This window comes from Nothobranchius furzeri, chromosome 13, assembly GCF_043380555.1.
Source record: "Nothobranchius furzeri strain GRZ-AD chromosome 13, NfurGRZ-RIMD1, whole genome shotgun sequence".
Lineage (NCBI taxonomy): Eukaryota > Metazoa > Chordata > Actinopteri > Cyprinodontiformes > Nothobranchiidae > Nothobranchius > Nothobranchius furzeri.
This window is the reverse complement of record NC_091753.1, coordinates 39,858,884-39,877,331: the sequence shown is the minus strand read 5'-3', so window position 1 is coordinate 39,877,331 and position 18,448 is coordinate 39,858,884. Positions and strand designations below refer to the sequence as shown.

At 40.9% G+C, this 18,448-nt stretch overlaps 1 protein-coding gene across 1 annotated transcript; it reads left to right on the top strand.

Moving 5' to 3' along the window:
- The first annotated feature begins 1,893 nt into the window (after positions 1-1,893).
- ankk1 (ankyrin repeat and kinase domain containing 1) lies at positions 1,894-17,967 on the top strand. The gene is made up of 9 exons (XM_015970448.3): positions 1,894-2,361; positions 2,516-2,798; positions 2,898-3,049; positions 3,387-3,436; positions 5,668-5,823; positions 6,612-6,736; positions 8,430-8,463; positions 10,798-11,032; positions 15,364-17,967. Exons 1-9 carry the CDS (start codon positions 2,177-2,179, stop codon positions 16,403-16,405), a joined length of 2,262 nt encoding a protein of 753 aa, XP_015825934.1. The 5' UTR covers positions 1,894-2,176; the 3' UTR covers positions 16,406-17,967.
- The last annotated feature ends 481 nt before the right edge of the window (positions 17,968-18,448 follow it).

Here is an 18,448-nt window from a genome sequence, read left to right as displayed (position 1 = left end):
TTTCTAATGTCCATGCCAAGAACATACTTGTCTAGTACACAAGAATGCACTAGTGTCCTTGAGTATTGAGAAATGGCCTTGGTCCTGACAACTCCATAGAAGGAAATCTGTTTCAATGTAACCTACTTTCCAACATGACTGAGACATTAGACTGTTCTGTGATAATTTTACTGTAGAATTTCTATTTCTCCTACCTTTAAATTACATTTTGAGCAACACTGGGAGCACCAGCAGCGTGGAGCGGTTTACTTGCAAGCTTCACTGCATGCCAGCACGGACCGAGTCTCAGCCGCGGAACGGCCTCTCCACCGTGCTCCTCGCTGGACTCGCGAGATTACAAAATCCCTCAAGACTTCAAATGCCACTGTTCATTTATGTCATCTACCATTAAACCAGAAAGAAGGAAATCACTCTTGATATCGCTGTTTTATGTCATATATGATGTTGTGTCTCTCCACTGCCAGGATTAAAGCCATGAAAAACACACCGTTGCACTTCTGGAACGATGCTGGGAGGAAATAAGCCCTTAGGTCACATGTATTGACGTGATTTACATAGATACGAAATTGACTGCAATAGTCTTTTATTTTCAAAATTATCATAGGTTTTACATTGAAAGTGTGGTGATTTCCTGTCTAGCACTATGCTAACTACGGAATTAGACAAATCCCAGAAGTGGCTTGCAGCAAAAATAGAATCCAAGCCCACTTTCAGTGGTGCAGCGTGATGCTTCTGCAACGCGTTGCGGCTGGTTTGAATCACACCCATAGACTATAATGGATTCCATTTGTAGCAGCAACGTTGCTTTGCCTTTTTGCGTCACTAATGCTTCCAGTGTGAAGTAGAGACAAATATAAGTTTTATTTTTTTTTTATTAATTATCATCTCAGACAATTGACCCAACTCAGAGAGTCTTTTTGTTTATTTCCAGAATTTGCTAAATCAAGTCAATTGTCTTCATCATTAACTCAAAATTGCGTGTGTTGCTTTGGAAAAAAAGAGTCTAGAAAATAAATATAAAAATAGGTTGTTAGTTTTCAATTCTTATTTAATCTAAATAAAAAGAGTGACTGCAACCATTGTTTAGTACATTTCACATTCTCAAAAGCAGAAAGTAAATGTTACATTTGAAAATTACATTAAGATGTTGTGAAAATAGACATTATTGCCCCTTTTCATAACTTAAATATGAACATTTTGCACAGTAACTGCAGGAAAAACAACAGCCTCATACCCTTTCCTTGACATTGTGAGGCAAAGACGATGGACCTCTAATGTGTTTGCACTACAGTTTGGAAAGCTTTCATTGCCCCTCTAATCAGAAAGAAACCGGTTGGCAGTGAGGTTAAAATCCAACTCGTGGAGAGAATACAAATAACTCAGAAACACAAAGCTGTGCGAAAAATTCACGAACAGTTTTGACAGGTTAGGAGACAAAGTCTTGTTGGACAAGTCAGACGAGACAAATAGTGTCTTTACTTAAGAGTCTGATAAAGTAGGCAGAAACAGATTTTATTGATAAGTCACTTGTTTTAGATTGTGTACTATCCTCACTAACTTCTGTAGAGTTCAAGTTTCATTACAGCTCCTAAAACAAGTTATGCATGTGTTATTTTGACCAGATGTGTTGGAGCAGCTTGCTTCCCACACAAAACACACTCAAAGTGGTTGTTTATTCAACTTCTGATACAGATCGCTCAGCCATTACACTGGAACTGGGGTCAAAATTCTAATCAATCTCAGTTTTAACAGAAGTCGATGGTTCATTAAACAGTTTGCTTCTGTAAACACACGATGACTAAAACACAGTTTTTGCTACAGCTTCACAGGAGTTTCTCATCATTGTGGCACAGCAGAGGACAGGCGTAGTTGTTAGATATTAATGCAGTCTCACACAGTGTAAAAGGCAGTCTTAGCAACTGAAAACCAGTTGTGCAACATAGCATTGCTCAGCTCCTCCCAGAGATTAGGAACATACAGGTGTGTAGTTTGATTTCCCAACCAGCCTCCGTTTACATAATATTTGTTAATGTTCTGGACTTTCTCTTTCTCTGCAGGACATGCTGGTTTCTAAAGTGCTGCTGACTGATATTGATGTGTAGGTTAAACCTTGTTTACGTGTGGGATTACAGAGTGAGGCTGGCGTCACGATTTGTTTGAAAGAATCCTTGTACTCATGGACTGCCGAGATGAATCTCCCGGACAGTTCAGGGACTTCCGGAAGGACGACTTTGAGGCTGATTGGATAAAGTTGTCAGAAGGCAAATTTGGTCAGGTGTACCAAGTCAAACTCAAGTTGGGGCAGGAAAAATGTGCTCTGAAAACCTTCGACACAACCTTGCGTGCCAACAACTTTTACAGGTAGGGTTTTGTATGTGTAAATGTCTCTCAGGTTGATTATAAATTGTGACTAACTTGTTATTTCTTTTTGCAAAAATTGTTTTAAATCAATGAAAAGTTTTGTTTAGTCCATATTTCAAGGAACGCACCTTCACCTTGTTATTCTCTAACACAGCAACATATCCAAAGAGGTGTCCAACGCGGCCAGACTAAAGTTCAAGAACGTCATATCCATCTATGGACTCTGTAGCGAAGCAACTGCTGTCGTGGTGGAATTTATGAGCGAAGGATCCCTGAACAATCTCCTCTCCAGTCACACTTTAATGTGGACAAAGAAATTCCAGATGATTCACGAGGTTTCTATGGGCATGGATTTCCTCCACAGCATGAAACCCCCAATGCTCCATCTTAACCTCAAAACATCTAATATCCTGCTAGACGATCATCTTCATGTGAAGGTCAGTGAAACTTTGCCAGCTTACAGTGATCTTTTAATATTGCCTGAAATCCTCAGAAAATTGAATGGCAGCATTCTCTTTGTTTTTTTTTCTCCACAGATTTCAGATTTCAATATAATACAGTGGGAGGAGGGCATGAGTAAGGCGGTGTTCATGGAGCGTCTGCTGGCCAGAGGTAACATAAGCTACATTCCTCCTGAGACCTTCACTCAGTGCCCCGATCCACCAGGAACTACCTTTGATGTTTACAGGTGACTTGCTGAGGGCATTTTTTGAAAGTACACAAACCGAATTGTTGCATTTCATTTCACGATTCAGTGCACAACCCCCAAATCACACAGCATAATCTTCCTCTCTTCTGTATGTTTGCAATGCTACAGAAGATACAGGACCAATGTAAACTTCCTCTGATCTGACACACTCTTGCCCTTTTGGATCATCAATAATCTATTTGATGACAGTAAGAAAAATAAGAAACTTTTTTTCTTGCTGTGTCAGAGAGTGGAAGCTTCAAAAGTTCACTGAATGCACAATGAGCAAAAAACAGAATATTATGTCTTGAGAGCATCTTCCTGCTTTGATCTGCAGCTTTGGAGTTGTGATGTGGGAGATACTGACGCAGCAGAAACCGTACGCAGGTAAGAATTAATTCATTTGAAATACATCATGGCTTCGAATTAAATGGCAAGGAGTCATGTGGCATTTAACATAATCCATTAAACCGTAAAGCGCCATGCCCTTTTGAAGACTTTTTCCCATAAATGTTTTAACGCTGCACACAAAATAAACAAAATGCTAAAATAAGTGCAGAAAATAAGTCAAAAACACATTCGCTTTTAAAATATGGTATTAAATTTTAATCAGTAAGGATCGATATGATCTCACAAGTTTTCCATGTTTGGTCTTGCCAAACCGCCTCACTTCCATGCTTCTCTGAGTCCTCCAGCAGTAGCTGAGGAGGTAAAGCGGGTTGTCCAGTAATCGGAGGGTTATAGGTTCGATCTCGGCTCCCACCAGAGTTGTGTCCTTGAGCAAGACACTTTTGCCTGCTGGTGGGTGTTGGAGGGATCGGCGGTGCCAGTGCTCGGCAGCCTTGCCTCCGTCAGCGCGCCCCAGGGCAGCTGCGGCTTTTGTAGCTCATCATCACCAGCATGTGAATGGGTGGATGTCTGATTGAACTGTGAAGTGCTTTGGCGGTCGTAGAACCCTAAAAAAGTTATCAAGAAAAGTCCTAAAATGTTATGTTTTATGAAAATTTTACTAATTAGTGATTTTGTTTGGTCACTTTTCACTTAACCATCAACATTTGCATCAAAGAGAGCTCACCAGTACACCAAATGTTGGTGTAAATAATTCACCCAGACATGGAAATCCTCAGAGTACAAAAGTCAGAAAAGACAACTGGACTTCCTGTGTTTCTTGATGGTAATTTGCCTCTAATCCAGAAGCCTTCTTGAGTTTTTCTGCTGGAATCACTAAAAAAAATGAAATAAAATAAAATAAAAACCTGAGTTTAGTTTAGTTCAAATAAATATCTCTTATTTTTATCTTTAGCACGGGCACTCCGCCCTGGCAACAATCTGCTACTCACAGTCCCTAAGTCTCATTTAAAGACGAGAGGAGACAGGACGTTCTCTGTGGCGGGCCCAAAACTCTGGAATGAGTTACCCTTTGATGTGTGTGCTTCACCATCAGTGACAGTTTATAAGATCAGGCTGAAGCTTGGTTTATGCTTGACGCATTCACTTTCCGCTTGGTGATGCGGCTCGCGGCTGGAACGCGCTTCACAACTCGCAGCGTTAATGGTTCATGCGGCTTGTCTCTGCGGTGGGCCAATATTCTCCCAAACTGAACGGGGCAGCATGGAGCTCTACATGGCACGCACCCAACACTACATCACAGTAGAAGTAGAAACTACTGTTTACAACATGGCATCCCAGCATTTTTTAACAGCGTCCTCATCTTTTCGACAGTGCAAGCTATTTCTCTTCAAGAATTATTAACAACATGTTGATCACGGTGATCTTTGAGAGCTGAATCATACAAATGTCTGTATTTACTAACCTCTGCCATACTAGTTCTTGCCGGTCCGCCATGCTTTTCCGCGTCTGACCATCCGCGTGGTTAGAAAATTTCCTAGGTGCGCGTTGCGGAAATTTTGGGCCGTGCGGAGACGCGGTGGAGGGGCGTGGTTGTTAAAATGACACAACTTTTCCACGCGGAGCCGTGCGGACCTCGCGGACGCGTCAAGCATAAACCAACCTTAAAGACTTTTTCATTAGATCTGGCCTTTACACGAGGCCGCTAGTCTGCTTGTGTTTCTTTTTAATTGTGATTTGTATGCTGTTTTTATTGTTTTTATTCCTGTTTATAATCTTTAACCTAATTTTCATTCTGTTTAATCCTTGTCTTATTAATCACTGATATATGTCTGTACAGTGCTTTGCACACCTGTGCCTGAAAGACGCTTTACAAATGAAGATTGAGTTGAGTTAGCAAGTTGCTTTAGTATGATGCTCCAGGTTGTAAAACACCATATTGAAGAAAATAACGTTTAAATATGATTGCCAGTCAGTAGGTGGAAGACAAATTCAGTGAAATTTGTGTAATCTTAACTGTTTATTCATTAAAGTTCTCTTTATTTTCAGGGCTTAAAGTTAGCATGTGTTGTTTTGTTAGCAACATAAATATATTTACAAGGTTATTGACTTGGTTGGCACGTGTTGTTTGTTTTATTTATATTTGCAAACAGGATACATTTGTGCACATTTTCATTTATTGTGAATTGAAGGTATACAAAAATTAAAAAATAAAATACATAACTGCAGCACATTATTGCAAAGAAATTGAAATATTTTTTGTGCTGTAGGGGACCGCGTGACAACGTTGATCCTGCAGGTCTCAAAAGGGAAGAGACCCAGCTTAGACATTATTCCAGATCAGAGACCTCAAGGGAGTGACCAGATGATCAGCATCATGAAGGAATGCTGGGAAAAGGATCCCACAAAGAGACCAGAATTTTCAGGTGCAGAAATTAAAAGATCAAAATCAAGGAGAATACAAATGACAGAATATTTTACTCAGTTAAAGAAGCTTGTTAAAATGTTTGAACGTCTCTAGTACCTCGGAGTCTTTTAATGCAAGGCAGCTTTATTTGTATAGCACATTTCATACACGGAGGCAATGTGCTTTCCATTAGCAAGAATAGCAAGAACAATCAACATTGCAGCACAGTTAAAGTACACACAAATCAAAATCTGATTTAAAATTAAAAAGAAAAAGACAAAGGTAAAGAATGAGCAGTTATAGTGCAGAACGTCTGGCATAAGAGACAGTCATTCAAAGGCTGATTAAAACATGAAAGTTTTCAACTTTGATTTAAAAGTTACTAGAGTTCAGTAACATTTGAGGTCATGATGGAACCGATTCCACCTGTGTGAAGTGTAGTGGCTAAAAGCTGCTTCATCCTGATTGGTTCTGACCCAGAGTTTCTTCCAGCTGACTGTTTCCTAAGGATCTCGGAGTCCTGCTGGGTGTATACACAAAGTGGAGATTCAAAATGTATCTGGCCCCATGCCATTCAGTGATTTATAAACTAGTAGAAGCACTTTGAAATTGATTCTGTAGTTTACTGGTAACCAGCGTGGTAATGCATAGTTTTTAATCATTACACTGCTCATTCGGGTCAACTTGCCACTTGTTTGTCAGTTTGGGAAGTCAATTTGAGATGACTATATTGGTAAAAATAAGAACTAATCCCACTTGTCTAACAGTTCATCTTTAATTTAAGTTTTCCTCCTGTTTTGTCTCCAGACATTTTGAAAAAAACAGAATCTCTGAATGAAACGTGGATGCTCACCGGGTCAATCCATTGTCAAAAAAATGGCACAACTGGACAAAAAACAAAATACCCATGGCTGGTCTCCCCTGCACATGAAGTGAGTTCTGCTTAATGCTCTTATTCAACACATTCTCACACCCAAGGCGTCAAAATATGACGCGTGTGACCAAGCCTCAATATATGATGATTCTGAACTACCCAGCACGTCAGGAAATGACGATCAGGGACAAACTGCTGACGCAGCGTCCCAGAGCGTCGGTATCCGACGCCGGTGGTGAGACGGACATTAGAACTACTTGTGAACTACTTAACCTTCCCCTCACCCCAATCCTAACCTTAAGGCCACAATTTATGGACCTTAAGGTTGGGATTGGGGTGAGGGGAAGGTTAAATAGTCGAATAATGTCCGTGTGACCGCGCGCGTCAAGCAGTGATGCCAGCAGAGCCACGTGACCCAGCTTGTCCCTGATCGTCGTCTCCTGACGCGATGGGCCGTCCCGAATCGTCATATGTTGACCCTTGGTCACACGCGTCATATTTTGATGCCTTGGGTGTGAGAATGTGTTGTCTTATTTAATAGTGCTGCATCATGTCTAGTGGGTGTCATGGTCTCTGGTTCGTGTGTTTCAGGGTCTCCTCTGGTTTTCCTCTACTAGTTTGGCTTTCTTCTTTCTCCACTCACCTGACACAAAATACCAATTACCAGACTTCTACAAGACTCCCACCCCTATTCACCTTCTCTTTTTGTTTATAAAAGTTTCAGTCTCTACTTCTTTAATCCTGTGTTTGGATCCTGCTTTAAATATGGATTGTAACAATCTGACTTTAAAGGCCACTTGACTGCGAGGAAAATGTAAAACTCTACAAAGCTGTGGCCTTAATCATCTTAAGATTCAACACACCAGTTGTAGATTTTGTTCTATGCAAAAGACTCCCAGCATGCATGACTGAGCATCCTATCAAACTGCATGCATATAAAGCAGAATCACTCTATAAGGGTGGAGCAGCTGCAGGTTTACATGAGACCAAAAAAATGACTCATGTGTGAGAGTATTGTTTTTACTCTTTACTTTGCCTCAAGCATTTGGCTTTTATTCCCTTTATACTTTATTTTGTTCTCACCCTCTGTTTGGTTAGGGTTAGCCTGCCAGGAAAACAGAAAACTTCACAGGAAAGCAAAAAGAACCTGATGTAAACTACAGTCTTCAAAAAAATCCCATTTCTGATTTATAACATGATGGGGTGTCTACCAGCTGAGTTCAGTCACATAATTTTCCGTTGGAAGTTTCAAATTATGACCAGACATGTTACAGTTCTGCTGCAAAAAAACGTACATGCCAGTGGAAATTATAAAACGTTGTTAGCTATTTCAAAGCAAAATATGCCACAATAACCGTCCCTGGTGGTATATTGGTAGTTGGTCAATCTGGCCAGAGCAGATTTCTCCATACTTAGGTAATTCAGGGAGCTACAAGTAAGATCGTAACAGTTTATGACCCTTCCACAGATACTTCATAAGATCTGAACTTTCACTTTCCAGGTTGGATACTTTTCATTTAACCCTCTCAGGCTCTAAATAAGTTTTGATGAAAGGACGAATAACTAGGTCCTTAAGGGGTACTTCTGAGTAAAAAAAATGCTCATGAAATACGTATGCGGAGTAACCAGGTAGGTAGGTTTTAACGTTGCAAATCTGCAACACCTGCCTCCAGAGGGTTAAACAGCTCTTGTATGTATGTGCTTGTTCATAGACAGATAAAAATGGGTTTTCCTCTCTGTCATCTTCTTAGGTCACATTACCCGAGGCGTCGGACACTCCTTCAGGTAAGCACAGGAAGAAGACTCTGTTCTTGTCTTAAAACGTAGCAGACATGGACTCAGAATACAAATGTGGACACGAAGGAAAGGAATCGCAAACATGTTTGATGAAAAACAAACACATAACATGATGATCTATTCTCACGGGCCACAAAAGTTCAATTTGTCCTTTAAATGAAAACAAAACTATTTTAATTATTTTGAATCTTTTGAATTTGTTCAATAATTTATATTTTTATGAAATGAAAACAACAAACCACATTATTATGGGAAATGTTTCATACCTGTCCCTTAATGAGACTTAGAGGCAGCAGTAGCTCAGGAGGTAGAGCGGGTTGTCCAGTAATCATAAGGTTGCAGGCATGAGCTCAGCTCCCACCAGAGAATGTGGGTGTTGCATCCTTGGGCGAGACACTTAACCGACATTGCCTGCTGATGGTAAGAAAGAAAGAAAGAAAGAAAGAAAGAAAGAAAGAAAGAAAGAAAGAAAGAAAAAGAAAGAAGAAGAAAACAATCTTTTATATAGCACCTCTCAAGATAAAAATCCAGGAAACTTCACAAAAACAAAAACATTATTAAAAGATTTCAAAAGATGATTAAAAATATGTTTAAAATGAGAAAATATAAAACTTGTGAATTAAAAAATGTAAGGAAAAGGAGAGAAGATGAATAGGAAAAAGGGAAATCAGTGGCTCCCAGGAAAGACGGAATAAGAGTAGAATAAGGAAAGGGTGATGACGAAGGTCCGCAAAAAGTCCAGCTTGAACAAGTGAGTTTTCAGCTGCTTTTAAAGGAGACCACTGAGCCCACTGACCTCAGGCTCAGGGGGAGAGAGTTCCAGAGTCTGGGGGCTACAGCAGCAAATGATCTGTCACCTTTGGTCTTTAGCCTGGTGCGCTGCATAACCAGTAGGCACTGGACCTCAGGGACCTGCTGGGGGTGTAGGTACTGAGAAGATCACCAATGTTTGATGGTGCTTGTCCATGTAAGGCCCTATAGACCAGAACCAGGATCTTGAAATGAACCTTGAGATTGACTGGCAGCCAATGAAGCTGGAGGAGAAGCGGGGTGATGTGGGTGTGTTTGGAGGACTTGATCAGAAGCCGAGCACAGGCATTCTGAACCACCTGTAGATGGTTCAGGGAGATTCTGCTTAGACAGTTGCAGTAGTCTAAGCGTGAGGAGATGAAGATGTGGATAACTGTCTCAAGTTCAGAGCGAGACAGAATGGGACTCTGCTTAGCAATGTTCCTGAGATGGAAAAAGGAAGAGCGAACAAGAGAACTGACATGAGAATCCAGGGTGAGAGCTGGGTCAAAGGTCACAACAAAATTCCTGACAGATGGTTTGGTGTGAGAAGCAAGCTGATCAAGAGAGTCTCTGACTTTGGGAACCAGCTTGTCGGGGGCACAGATGAGGATCTCAGTCTTATCTTCATTCAGCTGTAGAAAGCTCCCAGCCATCCAGGTTTTGATAGAGTCTAAGCAGGTGTGTAACAGCTGCAGCTTAGACATCTCATGGGACTTAAAGGAGATGTACAGTTGGATGTCATCTGAGTAAAGATGGTAGGGTGTTTCTTTAAAGAAAGAACGACCGGTGGTGCTAGTTTACAGCAGTCTCACTTCTGTCAGTGTGCCCCAGGGCAGCTGTGGCTACATCGTAGCTCATCATCACCAGCTTGTGAAAGTGTTTGTGTGAATGGGTGGATGTCTGATTGTGTTGTGAAGCACCTTGGGGGGGTTGTAGAACCCCAAGAAGATGTTATACAAATACAGACCATTTACCTTTTGATAAATTAGGGTTATTTAATGCCATAAATTATGTTTTAACTCAAAGCATTTGTTAAGATTTAGTTTGTAAAAAACCTAAAAATAGAATTCTGACAAAAACAAATAAGTGTTTGAACATGATTGTTTCTTCTTGCTTTATTATTAGAGCTTCACACTTGTCATGTGTTTAGGCTTAGAAATAAAAAAAAAGTAATTGCAAGATTAAGGTGGAACTGGAAAATTAGTAGCATCAATAACAGCATCTCAGGCAAAACGCTGCTCTGTCTTAAAATAAATCATCACAATCTGCTGCAGGTTCATAAAGACTTCCTGAGCTTACATGGTGACAAGATATGCTCCATCTTCAAAATTCAATTATTAGAGCAGGGAATAGAAGGTGTTTTATCAGCTTGCTCAAACACAAATACATATTTACACCTTTATCTGATACTGACTGAGCTACAATGCCCATAGATTGTCCTCCTCTATGTACGGACACACAGCTTTATCCAGTAACAGTAGAATCAGCAAACTCTGATCAGCATTTCTGTCTTTTCTTTTCATATCAAAGGCGATGGCCAGGACGGCATTCTGTTTTTGCTTTCCAAAAAGGACTTCAGTGGTTTCAGGCAGTCTGTGAAGAAAGAGCATGTATGTGCACAGTTTTCAGGCCAAAAGAGTCTCCTTCACTTCACGGTGGCCAGCGGGGATTTAGAAAGTGTCAAGCATGCCCTGAGTCTGGGCGCTGAGGTCAACTGTACGACTGCCAGAGGTTACACTCCACTTATAATTGCTGTTCTGCAAAGGTCTGTATGAAAATATGGTTACAATTTGTTTTGGGGTAACAGAGGCACAACTTTTTGTAGTTGGAGCTTGAATTTGTTGACATTTTATGAAGTGCAGTGACGAACTACTCACAAATCTACATTATATTTTCATGCAGGGACCCCGATAACAATAATACCTGCATCATTTCTGTTTACGAGCTCATGCATTTTATATTTACCCAAACTTTGTGTAGTCAGTGTGAGAAATAGTCAAGCCATATCTTCCCTTCCACATGCTTTTTCTTGATTTATTTCTCTAACTTGTGTTGTTTTGTTGTTTTCTGAACCTACTTTGTTTGGATTGATCTGTCAGGAAAAAAAAACAACAACAAAACAATCCCACTTGCAAAAATTTCAAAGCTTTGCTGATCTACTGTGGTTTCATTGACCATGTGACGTATCACTGGTTGCACAATCCCAGAGATTTGATGTTGATTGGAATCAAAGTCCTTATTTGACTCCAATTGGGACCATGGAACAACCAACCAAAGTCTGCCCATAGTTTAAAACAGCCAAATTGGACTTCAACGATTAATAGGAAGGTTGATTTCATCTTAATTACAGGGTTTTTCCTGGCTCAAATTGAGGCAGAGGTGGTACCATCCTGACCATGTGCCAGCACATGCATACTCTGTGCATTGAACTGCCTCACTTTTTTAAAGGCCAAATATTTTTTCATTAAGTGTTCTAATCTAAGCTTCTGTTGATTAATTGAATATTCCATTTGTCAACGTTTCAAGTGAAACAAAACTGGTTTGCTGTAAAAAATATGAAAAAAAAAACAACAAAATTATCAGGCTGAAATAACAGACTCTTATTATGAAAGGCTCAATAATATGCGTTAGATTAGTGTTTAGTTCATTTGTTCCCATTTCATATTTATAGTTAAAATATTTTTAATACTTGACCTACATTTCAGTAACATTTTAGGTTTGTATTAAAAACACTCATCTTAGTCAAAATAACACATAAATATGTCCAGTAAAATATAAAGCATTTCATTAACATGCATTTTTATTGGAAATGGTAATAACATTTAATTTCTGCTGTTAACATGTCTGTTGTGTATGGGTTGGCAATAATCCAGTTCAAATTATGTTCAAAGATAGAGCGTTTGCCAATTATATACTACAACGGCTTGCCTTACTCTTGTGTAATGTGACTCGTATCTGCAGCAGTTCTGATCCGAAGCGCTGCAGGATAAGTAAGTAAGTAAGTAAGTAAAAGTTTATTTATATAGCGCCTTTCACAGATATAAACCACAAAGCGCTGTACAACATGATAAAGATCAGGGCAAATACCTCTAACCAATAAAAACATCAGAAAAACAATAGCAGTGACAAAGTAGAAAATAAAATCATGAGTATAAACAAAGTGAAGGTGTGAACCCGAACAAAGCCATCATTTTGAAACATTTAGGGAGGGAACACCTGGATGAAAAGGTGAGTTTTTAGATGATTTTTAAAGACCTCTACAGTGTTAGAGAGATGGAGATTTGAAGGTAGACTGTTCCAAAGTCTGGGTGCAATAGTCTGAAAGGCCCTGTCCCCTTTGGTTTTCAGTCTGGTTCGAGGAACAGCCAGGAGGTTTTCAGATGTGGATCTGAAAACAGGATGGTGGGGACTTTTAATCTGCTTGTAGAGTTTAGTCGTTCTTAGCTTTACGATCATCATACATTTTTCTGTGCGCCACTTGATCTTAAGACTGCTACCCGTTAGCTTTAGTATAGCCAGTCTGCTTGTAGTTGCGCTTTTGATCCCAAACTTTGGACCGGTTCTGCCTTTGCTGGTTCCTTTACTTTCCTCCACTGCATCCAGATGTCCACACTGTGCGCCAATAAAAATCATTTTTCTTGCACGTAACTTACTTTTGTTCAATAAAGTTCTGGGGAAAACAGTAATTCAAAGATGTTGCACCAGTGCAACGTTTAAAAATAGACAGACATGCACAGACTGTTTTTTTCGTCGCACTGTACAGCCCTGCTCTGATATGAAGAGCCTGGGGGAAAATCAGGACGTCAATAGCACCAACCATAGATATGTACCAGCTAGAAAAACAAATTTTGATCTTTTTCTGCAGCAGTTTTAGTGCTTTTCGGTGCACCGCTGCTGATACAGCGCCCATGTAGTGGTGCAACTCTGCAACTGCAGTTAAAATAACATCCATATAGCTGGGGACAGAGTGAAATCAGGCTGGGGCGGCACAAAATTAGCTGGAGGCAGCCGCCACGCAAATTTGAATGCAGGAAAAACCCTGAATTAACAATGAATCTCTAATGATTCATCAGTGGTTCCCAATCTATTTTCACAAGAACCCCCTTTTCTGTGTCCAAGACAAGCTAGGGCACCCGAACCCCAACTCCTACCCGAATACACATTAAAAGTTATTTATTACAAACGTTGTGTATAAATACAGAGTTATAACTCTTACACAGAGCATTGATTATATTATTGGGTGTAATATTTTAAAAAGATGGACTTGATAGCCTCACAACAAAATTATGGGGACCCCCTGCAGTCTTGTGGGGCCTCCCATGGGGAGGTCACAAGCCTCAGGTTGGGAACCACCCATGAAGTTTAATTTTTAGAATGAAATACACAGTTAAACAATTTCAGGCAAATATTTTATATCTAAAGGAGATGTTTACAGAACTTTCTTTTTGTGATTTAAGGCATGCCGTGACATATTTTCACATTTTTAAATTATTTTCTCGAGCCAGTACGTGATAAAATGACCCTTTACAGGGTAAATGAAATGTCACTCAGACACCCACTGCCCTCTGTGGCCAGGATATCACACTTGCAACTTTATGGTGCCTACACCAACTCAGTGACCTAGTGGTAGAGTGTCCGCCCTAAGACTGGGAGATCAGGGTTCAATTCCTGGTTGGGTCATACCAAAGACTTTGAAAAAATGGGACCCAATGCCTCTCTGCTTGACACTCAGCAATAAGGGGTTGGATTGGAGGGTTAAACCGCCAAATGGTTCTCAAGCATGGCTGTGTCTGCAGCTCACCGCTCCACCAGGGGATGGGTCAAATGCGTAAAACAAATTTTGCACACACATCAATGTGTGTGACAACTAATGGGACTTTAACTTTAACATTAGCGTCGGCACGGTCTGGGTTTGGTCGGGCTGGATGGCGTGAGTTCCGTCTCGAACGGGTGGTGTAGTGTTCACATAAAAACCCAAGGAACTACTCAGGAATGCGGAAATCCCCGAGCCTGTGAGCGGAGTTTGATATGCGCGGGAAAGCCCGCTCCATAAGGTAAAGGTGAACATGCGCTGTGTTGCTTTTGGAGACTCTGAACCCCATCGTTTTATTAATTTGCTGTGTGTGTTCTCATAATCTTGTGCCAGCCACACACACACACACACGCACACACACACACACACACACACACACACACACACACACACACACACACACACACACACACACACACACACAGAGCTATTCTCTTCTCCCGTTCCCACACTGATTGGCAGCTCTGGAACGGCAGGCCCGTGCTACAGACAGAAGTTTACTCAACAGCATCTCGCATGAAAATCAATCGTGCATGTGGAAAACCCCCCGCTGCCCCATTCTTCTCACAGATCGGAGGCGGTAGGCGTAATTTTAGCCGGCCAATCAGTCCGTAGTGTCGCCTCGGTCCCAGTCTTACCGCTGGGTAGAAGGTCTGAGAAAAAGAGTCGCCTCGGCACCAAAAACGCTAATCGGACCTGTGTTTGAAACCAAATTTCGGAGCCGTTTGATACCTTTTGGGGCCGTGCCAACGCTAATGTGTAAATGCCATTACAGTGCCAATCCTAGAAGGTCTGAGAAAAAGAGTCGCCTCGGCACCAAAAACGCTAATCGGACCTGTGTTTGAAACCAAATTTCGGAGCCGTTTGATACCTTTTGGGGCCGTGCCAACGCTAATGTGTAAATGCCATTACAGTGCCAATCCAGTCCCTGTTGGACTTAGTAAAAGTAGAGCTGACATACCTGGCCCTGGAGTCTGCTTCCAGCATATTTTAGATGTGAACACAGCGAGGAGATAAGTTTCACTTTTGCTTTCTCTAACGGAACACTAGGGGGTGCTAAAAGCATGCCAAAACTGCCTAGTATCCCTGGTATCAGTCTTTGTGTATTTGGACAGTTGAATTGTCATTTAGAAGTCTGTTTCAGCTTAAAAATGCTGACAAGAACTTTTCTGCTATGTGGACACTTCTTGAAAAAAAACAGGTTATTTGTAATTTAAAGGTTTGTTGTCATAGTGATGTTATTTCAAGTATTTTATTAGTCAAAATATGTTCCTTGTAATCAGGTCACATGACATCATCTCTTTGTTGCTGGAACATGGAGCGACTGTCACACACGGCGATGAGGATGGGTGGACACCTCTACACTTTGCGGTGCAGAACGGTGACGACAGGACTGTACGTCTACTTTTAGACAAAGGAGCTGTTGCAGACGTTCTGGAAAATGATGGATGGATGCCGCTCCACCTGGCAAGTCAGAACGGCCATGAAACCGTGGTGCGTCTGCTGCTGTCACGGCTTCATGAGGGGACAACTGTAGACCAGGTGGAACAGCATGGAAGGACTCCACTTCATCTCGCTTCCTCCTATGGACATCTTAATATTGTCAAGCTCCTTCTCACTCACGGAGCAGATCCAAATGCCACCGACAAGTCCCTATCCACCGCTCTTCATCTATCGGCTGATCAAGGCCACAATCGCATTGTCAGACAATTGTTGAAGAGTGGGGTGAATACGGACAGTCCAGACAGTAGGAGATGCACACCGCTTCACCTGGCTGCCCTAAAAGGTCATGCAGGTATATGTAGGCAGCTTTTATCAAACGGAGCCAACCCAGAGTCTAAGACTCTCCAGGAGTGGACTCCTATGCATCTGGCAGCTCTGAGAGGACATGAAGCTGTGGTGGTGCAGCTGGAGAGTTGGGGTGATACCGTGAACTCGAAAGGTCAGAATGGATGGACTCCTCTGCACCTCGCCTGCTACCGAGGTCATCCAGAAGTCGTGGCAAAGCTTCTGTCAGCCAAAGCCGACCCAAACATCAAAGAGGACAAAAAGGGGTGGACGCCACTGCATGTGGCGTGCAACAGCCTAAACTTTCCGTGTGTTCTGCATCTCATTTTACACAAAGCAGATGTGAATGCATTAAATTCGGGAAAAGCCACACCCTTACACCTGGCTGCGCAGCATGGCTGTGTGTCCACCGTGAAGGCTCTGTTGATGAATGGAGCACAGAGGTCTTTGCAGGACTCCTCTGGGTCCACACCGCAAGATGTGGCCCAGCAGTGTGAAAAATGGGAAATTGTCAAGCTACTTGAAAAGGATGATTAAGTGTCTTTTGTTATTGTGACCAGTGTGTTTGAGTGGATTAAAAAAAAAGCTTAAAAGAAAGAAACAAAAAACAGATTATCCTTCTCATTTTGTGTGAGGATTTTGTTAAGTTTAAAGTGTGATTTCAAAGATTATTGAGCTTTTTGTACTTTTTGGGTAAAATATTATTATTATACAGCTGCATTCAAAGCATACATTTGAAGTGGCAATTGCTGGCTCCATTTTAACTATCCAGCAGCATTATAAAAATCATTCATTCTGTTACAAAAACTCTCCATTGTTTGATTTGTTCTGCACTAATTTTGCCTACAATCAGGAAGACAACAGCCGGGCAGAATGGGATCTTGCCATTTATGCATCATCGGTTATTGAAAATGAAAATAATTGCTTCAAAGCCTGTAAAATCTGACAAGAGTATTACTGCGAAAGAAGGCCAACCAACACATTGAGGTCGGAATCAGATGAAGTGGATTATAATGACAAAACTTACTGTTTCTTCTCATTAAATGATATTGCTTGTGTACCTCCTGTGTGTGCTGCTCTCACAGATAGAAGATGAAAACATGAACATATAGGAGCAGCTATAATTTTGGACAGTTGTTGTGGTAAAGAGCCATGTCTGCTAAATGATCTGATTAAACCAAATTTCACAGACTTAAAATCCTTAAATAAAAATTTCCAAATGCATTTAACACATTTTTTATGCTCGACGACAAGGAAAGATAATTATCAGTCATTCCCCACCACTATCCTGCATTTGCCACACTAATTCAGCTCACTGACATCTTATTAAATTGAAATGAAATGCATGGATTCGGGAGCAGCGTTGAGCTGTGTATTCACTGGGTTTCCCCTGGAACCGCAAGAGGCTGATTCGGATAAAGAGCTGAGGATTGAACCCGATCAAATTAATGTAAATGAAAAGTGCAGAGTTAAAATGGGCTCTGGCAGAGCTTCAAATCTTTCTTGGTTGCTTAGTGAATGTCCTCTGTGTCATGCTCAAAGTGCCGTTGTATTCAGGAATAATCATTTGTCCCCCTTGTGCCTTACTCTATGCAATTTGGGTTCTCTTGGTCATCTTGTTTGACTTTATTTGAGGCAGTTGTTAATGTGTATGGCATGGTGACATGAATCCATTAACCTTCTTCCAGTTTCTTTTTGTTTTACAATAAAGCCTTTAAAAATTAACTGCTCAGTGTGTTTTGACCCTTTTCTGTTCTATTAAGAGAGCAAGAACTGAACATCATTGTTCTGCTGAACAATAATCCTTAAGATAAATCCCCTAAAACGTTGTTTCCTACAGGATGATAACCTCACTATTCTCTTCAAGAGCTCCATGACCAATCAGAACGTTTCTAAATTAAGAAAATCTCCTTAAGTGTGTGAAGGCAATCGTGACACCGCTATGCCTTGGATACTCAAACTGATTTTTTCTGCATCCCCAAGATGCTCCCCTGTGTCCTCATTACGCTCTAAACCAGTGGTTCTCAAACTCTTTGTAATGAGTACGGCCTCTTTAAAAACTAAGCTCACCGCATCATGCCAGATATTAAAAACAGCAGTGACACGAAGCTTATTTTAAAACATGACATAAATGGGCAAATTGATCAAACCTCCTAACCTCACCCTAGTTCAAAGTTGGAGTTCAAAATACGATGGTGTCTTATTTTCATTGCTCACCACATGCACTGCAGCATTCTCAGCTGCACAACAACTGAATGCAAATATCGGGGATAATTTAAAGTGATACTTCGCAACTTTTGATATTTTTAAATAATTTTCTTGAGCCAGTTTGTGCTAAAATGATCCTATACAGAGTTAATGAAAGGCCACCCAGCCCCTATCACCCCCTGCAGCCAGAATATCCCACTTGCAACTTCAGACTTGCAGGCTGCTATGTATCCTGCACATTTTAGATCATATTTTAGTTAGCATTTCATTTATTTTTTTCTTTTGAAACATTAAAATATGCAAAGGGGGTAGGGTCTTAAAAGTGCATACTTCAACCTACCTCCATTTCAAACAATTGACTGTTACAAATTA

Bases quoted from the DNA above. Each gene is read 5' to 3' on its own strand.
- ankk1 (XM_015970448.3), top strand. From the start codon at position 2,177: ATGGACTGCCGAGATGAATCTCCCGGACAGTTCAGGGACTTCCGGAAG. The intron at 2,799-2,897 runs GTCAGTGAAACT...TTTTCTCCACAG, and splicing joins ACGATCATCTTCATGTGAAG to ATTTCAGATTTCAATATAAT. The intron at 8,464-10,797 runs GTAAGCACAGGA...TTCATATCAAAG, and splicing joins GGCGTCGGACACTCCTTCAG to GCGATGGCCAGGACGGCATT.